Here is a 13,782-nt window from a genome sequence, read left to right as displayed (position 1 = left end):
TCGGTCGGCTGTCGGTAGTGGCAATTGCGGCCGGCCAAAAATTGCCGCCCTCCTCTACACCTGACATCGTCATTCGGGGCGGCGTTTTCTCGTTGAAACGGGAGCGGAGGTCAGTGTTTTGTCCCCCTCGCTTATCGACACACGTTCCGGAAAGAAGGGGCCTCCCCGACCGCCGCCAACAGCAGCAACATCAGAATATATGGGGTCCGCACGATTCCGCTCAACTTCAACTCCTGTAGCTTCAAGTGGACCTATACCATTGCCGACGTCTCACAACCAACTCTGGGCGCTGACTTCCTCTGGGCGCACACCCTGCTGGTCGACGTGAAAGGACAACGTCTCATTAATTCTGAGACGTTCGAGTCGATCGCCTTGCGCCACGCCGAATTGACCGCGGCCCACCAAGGCACAGTGACCTCCGACAACCAGTACGTCAGGACCTTGACCGATTTCCCAGACATCATAATTCCCCAGTTCACAATGGCCAGCCCTCAGCATGGGGTGAGGCACCATATTTCCACCACCGGACTGCCACTCCATGCTCACGCACGCAGGCTGCCCCCCGACAAGCTCCAACTGGACAAAGACGAGTTCCGCAAGATGGAGGAAATGGGCATAGTGCGCCGCACAGACAGCCCGTGGGCATCCCCACTTCACATGGTCCCCAAAGCGTTTGGGAGCTGGAGACCCTGTGGGGACTACCGCCGTTTCAACGAGGTCTCAACACCCTGTCCTTCACATCCAGGACTTCACGGCAAACCTGGACGGTGTCAATGTATTTTCCAAGATTGACCTAGTACGTGGCTACCATCAGATTCCGGTCCACCCAGTCGACATCCCCAAGACGGTCCTCGGCTCTCTGTTCGGGCTCTTTGAATTCCTGCGCATGCCTTTTGGCCTCAAGAATGCCATCCGAGCTTTTCAACAGCTCATGGACACGGTGGGCCACGGGTTGCACTTCATGTTCATCTTCCTCGACGACAACCTTGTTGCCAACTGCTCTCGTCAGGAACACCGCGCACACCTCTGGCAGCTCTGCCAGAGGCTCAAAGAGCATGGCCTGGTCATCAACCTTGCCAAGTGGCAGTTTGGCCTCACTTCCATCAACTTTTTCGACCACCACATCAACCAGCACGGAGTGGTCCCGCACCCGACCAAGGTTGAGGTTATTCGCAAGTTTGCCAAGCCCTCTACTGTGAAGGAGCTCTCAGCTTCTACCACCACTTCGTTCCAGCAGCCGCCAGGATCATGCAACCTCTATTCAAGGCCCTGGCCAACAAGCCGAAAGAGTTTGTTTTGGATGACGCAGCCACGACCGCGTTCGACAACGCCAGGGAGGCTGGCAGCCCCTCTTTTTTCAGTCGTCACCTGAGAACCCCCCCAGCAGAAATACAGCGCTTCGACCGGGAACTCCTCGCTCTCTAAGGATTTCACAGCTTTCACCGACCACAAGCCACTCAGTTTGCCTTTGCCAAAGTGTCTAATCCTTGGTCAGCCCGACAGCAGCGCCACCTGACCTATATCTCAGAATACACGACATGTGTCCAGCACACCGCAGGCAAGAGCAACCAGGTCGCAGATGCGTTGTCCTGCACCACCATCAATGCCATCCATGCTCTGGCCCCAGGTGTCGACTACACGGCCGTGGTGGTCACCCTGTGAGAGAATGTGGAGATGCTCGCCTACCGCACCGCCATCTCAGGCCTGATGTTGAAAGATATGTGATTCGGGCCCGCTGACACCACACTCCTCTGCTACGTGTCTACGGGACAGCCAAGAGCCATCATCCCCGCTGCTGGCACCGCCGGATTTTCGACATGGTTCACGGCCCATCTCGCCCTTCCATCCGGACAACAAAGGCACTGATGGCAGCCAAGGTCCTGTGGCACGGGTTGCATAAACGGGTCGGCAACTGGGCCAGAACGTGCATCCCCTATCAAACCTCCAAGATTCAACGACACATCAAGGCGCTGCTGCAGAACTTCGCCCTATCACACCGGCGTTTCGACCACATCCACGTCAACATCGTTGGACCGCTGCGCATGCAGAGGTGTCACCCACCTCTTCACCATTGTGGACGGATTCATGAGATGGCCGGAAACCGTCCCGCTCTCGGTTACCTGCCCCGCGACCTGTGCACGTGCCCTCACCCAAGACTCTCACTTAACCTTTGGCAGCTTTTAAGGTTGCCAAATTACAGTTTAGGTGGTCATTTAAGACGGTTTGAATGACGCATGCGATAATGTGCTTGGACGAAGTGCGTAGTTACCAGTCGGAATTATGCTCAATGAAGCATTCACATATTATTTCTGCTTCAAATAAAGTCACAAACTAAACATATTCACCAATCAAGACATGATATATACCACAATGATATGCAGCAAAATTATAATACAGCATCTCAACTCTTTTTACACATTGCAATTAATGTAATTTCTATTAGTTCTTTCCACTTCCAAACAAAAATGTGGTTGGATTATTCAGCGTATGATCAACCTGTGTCAATAAATCTTGGACCATGATAACATATATGCTTAACCATGCACACTACGGATTGATGCAAGCATGTTTTCTGTGAAGGACCGGAAAATTACCATGACATGGCCACAGCATGGGTCGTTATTGCTATTAGTACAGAAACACACTCGCTTCCCACATAATTTATCCATGACAAAATATACAGGTTACAAGGAAATTTCTAAAGGCATTTTATGATAATAGCTGTTAAAACTGACTATACCCATCTGACTGGTTAAACATGACACTAACTGGCAAGAGATGGCCAAAGGACATAACTGCAGCAAATGTTCTTTTGGTAATATGTTTAAAGGTGTCAAAACGCCACATTACCAAACATTCAGATTAGATGTATGTGGTGTGAACGGCAATGAACATACCCAGTTTGTACGCACCAGATTTAAAAAAAATTATTGATAAATGCTGTTTCCATCATTCCCACTTCAGATTAACGTTAAAATTTCAACTGAAATATCTCCTGACCAAATTTGTGATGTATAAGACCGACTAGAAGTAAAACCTGGATAAATCCAACATATAGTTGTGAATGTTGCTCATTAAATAACTACAGTATTGATACTCCATATTAAGAGCATTGATTTGCCGTTAAAATGAATTCTGTAATAACGTGTCAATGGTAGCAGTGACAATCGAACACTGCGGTTTTAATGTTTCACGTGTTCACAATTTAATTAATGCATCTTTATGGACTAAAACAAATAATAACATTGGGAATTAAAACATATTTGATTTCATGGCGCCATCTTGTGGCCGAGCCACTTTGGTCTCGAACCTTCGTTTATCGAGCTCGAACTCTCGCGTGAACTGGCTTGATCTGGGCCGACCAATCAACGCAGATCTGTGTGGTCAGGTGACGGGGTGCAGCAGACGACGGAGCTAGACTTGGCAACCATCGCTTTTGTACTAATATTAAACTGAATGTTTAAATATTAACTGAGTATTTGTACAACACGTGAACATCTTCAATATGATCATTCTTGTTATGGAGGAAAGAGAAGTCCTTGGCTAGCTATTTCCTTTCCTATGATTTATTGTTCTCCTTTTCTCGACTTGGTTCCGATAAATTTGTTCTTTCTTTGCTTGGTGTTTTTTCTCTTGTTCTTTCAAGCAATTTCTTTTAATTATTGTGTTTTTCTTTTTCAGAATTGACTTAATCCCATTTTTTATGCTGCACTTATTTTCTCCCATGTTTCTGTTCTATTCTTTAACTGTTGGACTCTGGAATCTTCCCCCAATTTTCTTTGTTTTAAATTTTTGCATATTGCTTAAAGAATTATGATTCATATAATGTGAAATAAATGTAAAAATTACAGTCAGGCTCCTGAAACATTCGCCTCTTTCTCATCCCTATCAGAGGTGTTGCCACATACTCTCACTCATAACTCTACCTCATTTAGTTCTTCTATTATTGTGCTCTCTTTGCACTACACTCTTTGACCATTATGCTGTTTTTGCATTTGTTGTATTTATTGCTGTATCTATCATCATGCACACTACATACTTTGAGCATCATGTGAACAAGGAATTTCATTGCACCCTGAATAATGTTACAATAAACTCAATAAACACAGCCCCATTTATATTATATATGGTTGAAAGGGTCAAGAGCTTCAAATTCCTGGGCGTGCACATCTCTGAAGATCTTTCCTGGTCCGAGGACACTAATGCAATTATCAAGAAAGCTCATCAGCGCCTCTACTTCCTGAGAAGATTACGGAGAGTCGGTTTGTCAAGGAAGACTCTCTAACCTCTAGAGGTGCACAGTAGAGAGCATGCTGACCGGTTGCATCGTGGCTTGGTTCGGCAATTTGAGCGCCCTGGAGTGGAAAAGTACAAAAAGTAGTAAACACTGCCCGGTCCATCATCGGCTCTGACCTTCCTTCCATCGAGGGGATTTATTGCAATCGCTGCCTCAAAAAGGCTGGCAGTATCATCAAAGACCCACACCATCCTGGCCACACACTCATCTCCCTGCTACCTTCAGGTAGAAGGTACAGGAGCCTGAAGACTGCAACAACCAGGTTCAGGAATAGCTACTTCCCCACAGCCATCAGGCTATTAAACCTGGCTCGGACAAAACTCTGATTATTATGAACCCATTTTCTGTTATTTGCACTTTATCAGTTTATTTATTCATGTGTGTATTAATTTATATTATGGTATATGGACACACATCTGTTTTGTAGTAAATGCCTACTATGTTCTGTGTGCTTAAGCAAAGCAAGAATTTCATTGTCCTATACAGGGACACATGACAATAAACTCACTTGAACTTGATCTGAATCGGAAGTTTGTGACCTTATGGTGTTGCCTTTATTTCAGATGATCCTTGATGTGCCAACATTTTACAATGCATTCACTTAGTTCATCACATAAAAGGCTGCTTAAATTTTCTCTTTGTTAATCTTTTTTGATTCTTCCACCAGTAAAATAAGTAAATATTGCTTTCTGTTCTACTTTGTTTTCATGCGGAAGGCTGATATAGTTCGACTGTGGCAGTTCCATCAAGCTTTGGACAGTTTTGATTACAATTCTGAAGCCAGCAACAAAGTGAAGGATGTTTTACTTCAGTGCTTCATGAGTATTGCTCACCTAAAAAATGAAGAGGTAAGTGAAGGAAGCACTATTACATGATTACAAGTTGTTTCAAGCCAGAATGCCACACCTGCCTGCAATTTTCCAACAGCCAATAATGAATATCCATTCTGCTTATTGTTTGGTGAATTATAAAATAGTTTTTTTTTAAACACCAGAACATACACCATAGCACGACTGATTAATAATTGTCTGACCATCTGATCTTGACCTCGCATTGCAACAGGTTCTTGAACTTGGGTGTTACATTTTGGATTGTCCATGAGTCCTCTTCATGAACATTTTATGTACTCGTCTCCATCAGGGTGTGAAGGTTGTGGAAATCTAATTTGAAGAATTAACAAATTTCCCCTGTGATAGTGTTTTCTTCAGTCCTATTGACTGCGTTTTAGACAGCGAAAGGTTTCTTCAGGTAATATACAGAGGGCCCTACCAGGGTAAGCATGACTTACTCTTGAGAAATTGGAAGTGCAAGTGATTGAGAAGTCAGTAGGGGAGCACTTTGGGACAAGTGACCATATTTATAATAGTTATTAAATAGTTAAGGAAAATTACAGAACCATTCTTGAGTTAAAATCTTAAATTAGGCAAAGTGAATTATGATGGTATAAGACCTTGCAAAAGTAGATTCATGGAACTTATTTACAAATGGACGTTCGTCTAGTCGGAGGCTTTTATAATTCAAGGTCTTTGTGTTCCTACTAGAATGAAGGGCAAAGCTGGCATAAATAGGGAACTTTAAATTATAAGACTTACTGAGTCTCTCCTCAGAAAAAAGAAGGCATGGGTAGGGAACTTTATAATTTATCCCCTAAACTCCTGTGGGGATTCATTTGATTTGCAAGCAGCTGGGATCAAATGAGTCCCCACAGGAGTTTAGGGGATGCTGGAGCATACTTAAGAAGGAAACCAGGAGGGTAAAAATGGGTCATGAAGTAGCTTTGGCAGATAAGTGTTTTTATGTATATTAAGGGGAAATTAGTAACTAGGGAGAGAATAGGAGCCCGCAAAGTGGGTATGTACATGTGGAGCTGTAGATGGGTGAGACCCTCAATAATTATTTCTCTGCTCTTTTCAGCATGGATGAAGACCAGGGTTACTGGGAATGTTAATGAGGATTGTCTTCATTGCAGGAAATTAGGTGCTGGTTGTCTTAAAATGTATGAAAGTCAGATTCAGATTCAGATTCAGATTCAATTTTAATTGTCATTGTCAGTGTACAGTACAGAGACAACGAAATGCATTTAGCATCTCCCTGGAAGAGCGACATAGCAAATGATTTAAATAAATAATAATAAGTGATAATAAGTGTCCGGGGGGTGGGGGGGTGATTGGCAGTCACCGAGGTATGTTGTTGAGTAGAGTGACAGCCGCCGGGAAGAAGCTGTTCCTGGACCTGCTGGTTCGGCAACGGAGAGACCTGTAGCGCCTCCCGGATGGTAGGAGGGTAAACAGTCCATGGTTGGGGTGAGAGCAGTCCTTGGCGATGCTGAGCGCCCTCCGCAGACAACGCTTGCTTTGGACAGACTCAATGGAGGGGAGCGAGGAACCGGTGATGCGTTGGGCAATTTTCACCACCCTCTGCAATGCCTTCCGGTCGGAGACAGAGCAGTTGCCATACCATACTGTGATGCAGTTGGTAAGGATGCTCTCGATGGTGCAGCGGTAGAAGTTCACCAGGATCTGAGGAGACAGATGGACCTTCTTCAGTCTCCTCAAGAAGAAGAGACGCTGGTGAGCCTTCTTGATCAGAGTTGAGGTATTGTGGGTCCAAGAGAGGTCATCGGAGATGTTGACTCCCAGGAACCTGAAGCTAGAAACACGTTCCACCTCCGTCCCGTTAATGTGGATGGGGGTGTGCGTGCCGCCCCTGGACTTCCTGAAGTCTACAATGAGCTCCTTGGTCTTCTTGGTGTTAAGGGCCAGGTTGTTGTCAGCGCACCATGCTGCTAAGTGCTGGACCTCCTCCCTGTAGGCCGACTCATCGTTGTTGCTGATGAGGCCAATCACCGTTGTATCATCTGCATACTTGATGATGGTGTTAGTACCATGTACAGGTGTGCAGTCATAGGTGAAGAGGGAGTAGAGGAGGGGGCTCAGCACACAGCCCTGTGGAACGCCGGTGTTCAGGGTGAGGGTTGAAGAGGTGTGCTTGTCTAACCTAACAGACTGGGGTCTGTTGGTTAGAAAGTCCAGTATCCAGTTGCAGAGGGAGGGGTCGATGCCCAGGTTACCGAGTTTGGTGATCAGTTTTGATGGTATAATGGTGTTGAATGCTGAGCTGTAATCGATGAACAGCATTCTTACGTAAGTGTCTCTGTTGTCGAGGTGGGAGAGGGCGGAGTGAAGTGCCGTTGAGATGGCATCCTCCGTACTCCTGTTCTTGCGGTAGGCAAACTGATAGGGATCCAGTGTGGGGGGTAGGCAGCTTTTGAGGTGTGCCAGGACCAGCCTCTCGAAGCACTTGGTGATGATGGGGGTAAGTGCAACTGGGCGGAAGTCGTTGAGGCTTGCCGCAGTGGAGTGTTTTGGCACTGGCACGATGGAGGTGGTTTTAAGGCACGTGGGGACAACTGCTTGGGCAAGTGACAGGTTGAAGATGTCAGTCTAGACGTCTGTCAGCTGCGCAGCACAGGCCCTGAGCACGCGCCCGGGGATGCCGTCAGGGCCAGCAGCTTTACGTGCATTAGTCCTACTCAGTGCCACAAATACGTCGTAGGGGGTGAGTGTGAGGGGTTGGTGATCGGCAGGTAGCACAGCCTTGATGGCTGTCTCTAGATTGTCCCTGTCGAAGCGGCCATAGAAGTGGTTAAGCTCCTCAAGGAAGGAGGCGTCGCTGGATGTGGGGGTGGTGTTGGAGGGTCTGTAGTCCGTGATGGCCTGGATGCCTTGCCACATGCGTCGGGGGTCGGAGTTGTTGTTGAAGTGCTCCTCAATCCTGAGCTTATGGCAGTGCTTGGCCTTCTTGATGCCCCTCTTCAGGTTAGCCCTGGCTGAACTGTAGGCTCGAGCATCGCCTGACCTGAAAGCGGTGTCCCGTGCTTTCAGCAGTAGCCTGACCTCGCTGTTCATCCATGGCTTCTGATTCGGGAATATGGTCACCTGTTTGAGGGAGGTGACACTGTTGATGGTGGAGTTTATAAAGTCCAGAACAGAGGATGTGTAGGAATCAATGTCCGTGTGGGAGTCAAGGGTGGCCTGGGCTGCAAACGCCTTCCAGTCAGTGTTTCCAAAACACTGCTGAAGTGTGGAGTCCGCTTCCTCTGACCAGACTTTAACTGTCCTCACAGTTGGTTTAACCCGTCTGACGAGTGGGGAGTACTTAGGGAGCAGGAACAATGAGACGTGATCAGACTGACCAAGGTGGGGGAGGGGGATGGCTTTGTAAGCTTCAGCCATGTTAGTGTAGACTTTGTCCAGTGTCTTGTCTACTCTAGTGGGGAAGGAGACATGTTGGTGGAATTTGGGGAGTACAGTCTTCAGGTTAGAGTGATTGAAGTCACCCGCAACAGTAGAACAGTCTCCATGGCCTGATCAGGTATATCCCAGAATACTATGGGAAGTTGAAGAGGAAACATTGAGGGATATGGGCCAAACACAGGCAAATGGTGAAATGAGACTAGTTTGTTGGTCAGTACGGATCAGTTGTGCCAAAGGGCCCGTTTCCATGCTGTATAACTAAAATCTTTTCCTGTTGAAAAATGAATGCTTTGCTCAATCTTCTTTCTCCCACCCTTGCATTCTTTCTATGTCATCCCCAGCCATTTTCCTCACGTAATGCCGACAGCTCTTCTACCTCTTTCATATTGTATGGTAATCTTCAGTTCAGTTTTGATTGCTCATTTTCATCAATCCTTAAGTTGAAGGAACATCACCACCAGGTATGCAATGGCATTCATTTGCTAAAGTCAGCATTAGGATGGAGGAGCTATGTAGCAGTATTGAAGGAACTAAACTTTATTTATTGTGTAGACACAAGGAACTGCAGATATTGGTTTACAATAAAAGATAAAAATTGCTGGAGTAACTATGGTTCAGGCAGCATCTCTGGAGGACAGGGTTAGGCATGTTCCTGGTACGGATAGGTCTGAAGAAGAGTCCCAACATGAAACACCTATCTATGTTCTCTGGAGATGCTGCCTGAACCGCTGAGTTGCTCCGGCACTTTGTGTATTTAAAAAAAATTTAGAATGTAAAAGTATCAGACTATTCCAGTGGATGGATTGACAGATGTTGGAGGAAAAGAATATCCAAAATGTTTAACGACATTTTTCAGAGTTGGCTCCCTTTTTTTTAGTTGCTGCGCCTTACGGAGAAAAATAAACCACGATTATTTCTTCATTGGTTTGATGAGTTTTAGAATACCGACTTAGCTAAATTGCCTTTTTTTCACAGATTTTTTTTTTGTATTGTCCTTTGTGTGCTGCCACCTGAATAAGAGACTATTGAATACTTTATTACACTTAATCTCCTTGTAGAGGAGTAGCACTGAGAGAGTGACTGATGCTACTAAAGTTATTTATAATTGGTGAGGATATGTGTATTTTTACAATCCTGGAGAGATTTCAGCAAAGAACATTAAAAATGTCATTTCTCCACTGTTTAAAGTAGTATGGTGTTAATTTTTTCAGGGATTGTTATTCAAATGTGCAAGAGATAGTAGAGATAAAATCAAGTTTGGAATTAAATTCCCTGATTCAACCAGTTTATATCTCAAAAATATCAATTTTTAGGACACCAAAAACGTGACATGCTTTGACAATAGACAATAGGTGCAGGAGTAGGCCATTTGGCCAGCACGGCCCATTCAATGTGATCATGGCTGATCATCCACAATCAGTACCCCGTTCCTGCCTCCTCTCCATATCCCTTGACTCCTCTATCTTTAAGAGCTCCGTCTAGCTCTCTCTTGAAAGCATCCAGAGAACCAGCTTCCACCGCCCTCTGAGGCAAGGAATTCCACAGACTCACAACTCTCTGTGTGTAAAAGTTTTTCTTCGTCTCCGTTCTGAATGGCTTACCCCTTATCCTTGACACCATGAAATAGAGGCAATTTCTGAATTAATTTCATTATAATTCAAAACATTTTCAAGTTTGTTGCTTTGCAGAGATGCATTTCACACTAAATTCACAAAACCTTTGATGAATTTGGCATTAAGTACTTTGGCCATATTTCAAAGAGTGTAACGATGATTACACTTGGTGTCCACCCTATTTTAGAGTAACCACCGTTACACCACAATGGTAAATTAAGACCAAAGAACTTCCCAAGGAGATTGAAAATTTTCTAGTTTGAAGAACTCAATAGATAATAAAATTATGAGCAGAATGTAACCTGAATATCAAGATTCTGTAAAAGCTGCTGCATGCCAAAATTAGTGAATATATTTGGTGTCCACTATCACACGCATAACACCAGCATTTTGCAATAGCTATATTTCCATCAAATTATGTATCTGCAGTCTCTTATTATGTATGGACAATTACATCCATAAAGTTTATTCAAAACATGAAAAAGAAATTACAAAAAAAAATACTGGAAGAAACAGGAGCTACTTTCATTTTGGTGTCCACCCTTGGACACTGCGTAACGCCCGTTTCAGTAGATAACAGGAATATTGCTCGTTTGGTCACATACTCCATGTTTATAGCGAGAAAGTACATTTGTATGTTGAAAAACAGCAAAACTGAAGAAATCAGCTCTCATGCTTTAGAAAAAAATGACTTTCCAAATTTCATATAACGGTTGTTATGGTGGACACCAAACATAAAGTGTAAAAAAACACACAAGGAATTTTGTTCATTAATGAAATTTTCTCAAACTTCATGAACTATCTCTCCCTGTCATGTACTGCTGCTGTGAGGGGTTTTGATTAATCTGAATCGTGTTGAAATAATTTATTTGTGAACTTCAATTTTGTGTATGATGTTACACTTTTTGTACCCTGTATTGTAAAAACACACATATGGAATCATGAACCATTGGCCACCTTAAATTTGTTTTGAGTAAAACCTTTGTGGTTGTAGGTTCTAGGGCAGGGGTCGACAACCTACGGCCCCCGGGTCGAATGTGGCCCGTAACCCGAAATCATCCGGCTCACAGGCGTATTTTTCCCCCCCGTATATATCAGGCCCCCCGACTTCATTCCTCCTGAGGCCGCGGCGCCCGGACACGGTGACGCAGGGACGCAAGGAGGCCTGTGCTGGTGGCCGCAATGGCGGAGCTGGCGAGCTCTGGCTGTACTGTAGCCTGTGCAAAGCCGCCGGCACGACCATGCACTTTTTGTGTCAGGGCTTCACTGCCGGGATTGGAGGTAGACATAAGCTGGAGAAACTCAGCAAGTGAGGCAGCATCGATGGAGCGAAGGAATAGGTGACGTTTCAAGTCGAGGCCCTTCTTCAGAAGCGGCTGATGCTGCTCTGAGACCAGTCTGAAGAATGGTCTCGACCCGAAACGTTGCCTATTCCTTCGCTCCATAGATGCTGCCTCACCCGCTGAGTTTTTCCAGCTTTTTGTCTACCTCAGATTTTCCCAGCATCTGCAGTTCTTTCTTAAACACACTGTTGGAATCAGGATTGTCAATAGGCCGGGGACGAGTGAGTATGAGTGTTTGAGCCTCTGCCTTCAGGACAGAGCCAAGGCAATGGTCGTGAGCGCCTGTAACCATCTTTGCCCGTAACTAGAGGTCAGTACTCTGGTTGGCGTCCTCGAAGGGGCGGGATCTATGTGAACATGCGATTTGATGCCTGCCTTCCGGGGCGGGATCCATGTGTATACGTGATAGATGTGGCCCGCAATCTGCTCACAGACTTGCGTCCCGGCCCCTATACAGGACATGGTTGCCGACGCCTGTTCTGGGGGATGGTGCGTTAAATGCTTAGCAAGTTCTTATGACATAAGAAGGCCTTTCAACTCGTACTTTTTGTTAGCTCTCCGAGCAATTATATCAGTCCCTCTCCCCCACTTCATGTAATGAATTCAGTCATGGACGTTGCTGTCTGGCATGTCATATGATGCAGAAGTACATGCTGAGGAATGGACTGAAGCTTGGTGTAGCCGCTGCAAAGGCTTTGTGGGGAAGGACTCCAGTCTAAGGTTCTTCCATCATAGAACCAAGACGGGCTGGGTTCTGTGTAACAGCTTGTTATTTAAAAAGGAAACATGAGTGACACTGATGCATTATAAGAAGATGTATCACAGTTTAAGGATAAGGGGGAAATCTTTTAGGGCCGAGATGAGGAAAACATTTTTCACACCGAGAGTAATGAGTCTCTGGAATTCTCTGCCACAGAAGGTAGTTGAGGCCAGTTTATTGGCTATATTTAAGAGGGAGTTAGATGTGGCCCATGTGGCTAAAGGGATCAGGGGGTATGGAGAGAAGGCAGGTACAGGATACTGAGTTGGATGATCAGCCACGATCATATTGAATGGCGGTGCAGGCTCGAAGGGCCGAATGGCCTACTCCTGCACCTATTTTCTATGTTTCTATTAATTTGATGGTGCAATGAATGTAAAGAAAGATGTATATCAATAGTATTCCCTGTACACATATTAATGACTAACATTTAAAATTTTAAGGGCATTAATTCCAGCATCTCGCACTTAAATTGTATGCAGCAGGCATATGACCTCAAACTTAAAAAAAAGCAGGCTTTAAAATGGGTAATATCCTGTACTTAAAACAGAGTGAATGCCTTGGAATTCTCATTGTCACATGATGCATTATTCCCCACTGACTTCACCATGATACTTGGATTTTATTGTTCAGTGGAATTAGGCCTAAAGTGTGTTTGTCATTCACCTAATATAAATTGATAACCTGTCTATCAAAAGGATGGGCAGCTATTTAAGTAGCAAATTTAAAATATCTCTTTTAGCTCTTCACACCTTGTATTTAGTTATTAAATGGTATTTGAGTTAAATATAAAAATATTGCAAGCGTTTACAACTGGTGTGGAAAGACATTAACATGAATTAAAATAAGTGTAGAGTTTTAAATACATATTTTGCATATGTACTTGAGCAATGTTTTGCTTTTGGAGTTGCTCTTAAATGTAACATTAATATACAGTACAATGGCTTTTCTTGTACACTTAAACTGTTTTTTTCTTTTTAGGGAAGGCGTTTTCTAAGTTTTTTGTTCTGCTGGGATGTGGAATTCATCAAAATGATCCATGGGACAATTAAGAACCAGTTGTGTTTCTTTCCTAAGTATGTACAGATTATTTTTGGAGTTGCCAACGTGTTGAGTAGCGATTAAAATTAGGTGATGTGTTTGAATATTCAGAGTTATTTAGCCAGGTTTTTATAGTATTTGGTATTGTGAAATTCTTTGTTATATTAGATATTTCAGGGGTTGTTTTAGATATGCAAAACTAGTAACACTGATCATATTTGCATTTCAGGAAAAAGTTGGTTGGTCCAGAAAAATAAACACATCCATTGTTATTTGAATTTATGTGACCTGTTTAAACGTTAATTACATTTAGGAAAAAATGTTGGACAATGTACTCTCGCATTATTGCAGTTCTGTAATGGAAAATCACCCTTACAGAATTCACAAATCACTACCAAGAAAAATTGGATTGGAATATAAATCCACACCTATGATATTTAGATGAGGAAACAAAATAAACAACAATTTTCTT

General features: G+C 44.2%; 1 protein-coding gene across 1 annotated transcript in view; it reads left to right on the top strand.

Annotated features, from left to right (window-relative positions):
• Window positions 1–13,782, top strand: part of ncapg2 (non-SMC condensin II complex subunit G2) — a 75,278-nt gene that overhangs the window by 16,933 nt on the left and 44,563 nt on the right. Inside the window, exons 6-7 of the mRNA XM_033044556.1 lie at window positions 5,014–5,145; window positions 13,251–13,345. Coding sequence (XP_032900447.1) covers window positions 5,014–5,145; window positions 13,251–13,345 — 227 coding nt within the window. The remainder of the gene's footprint in view (window positions 1–5,013; window positions 5,146–13,250; window positions 13,346–13,782) is intronic.

Source organism: Amblyraja radiata, chromosome 2 (assembly GCF_010909765.2).
Source record: "Amblyraja radiata isolate CabotCenter1 chromosome 2, sAmbRad1.1.pri, whole genome shotgun sequence".
In the NCBI taxonomy this organism is placed as follows: domain Eukaryota; kingdom Metazoa; phylum Chordata; class Chondrichthyes; order Rajiformes; family Rajidae; genus Amblyraja; species Amblyraja radiata.
Note: the sequence above shows the minus strand (reverse complement) of the source record. Positions and strands in the feature narration are given on the sequence as shown.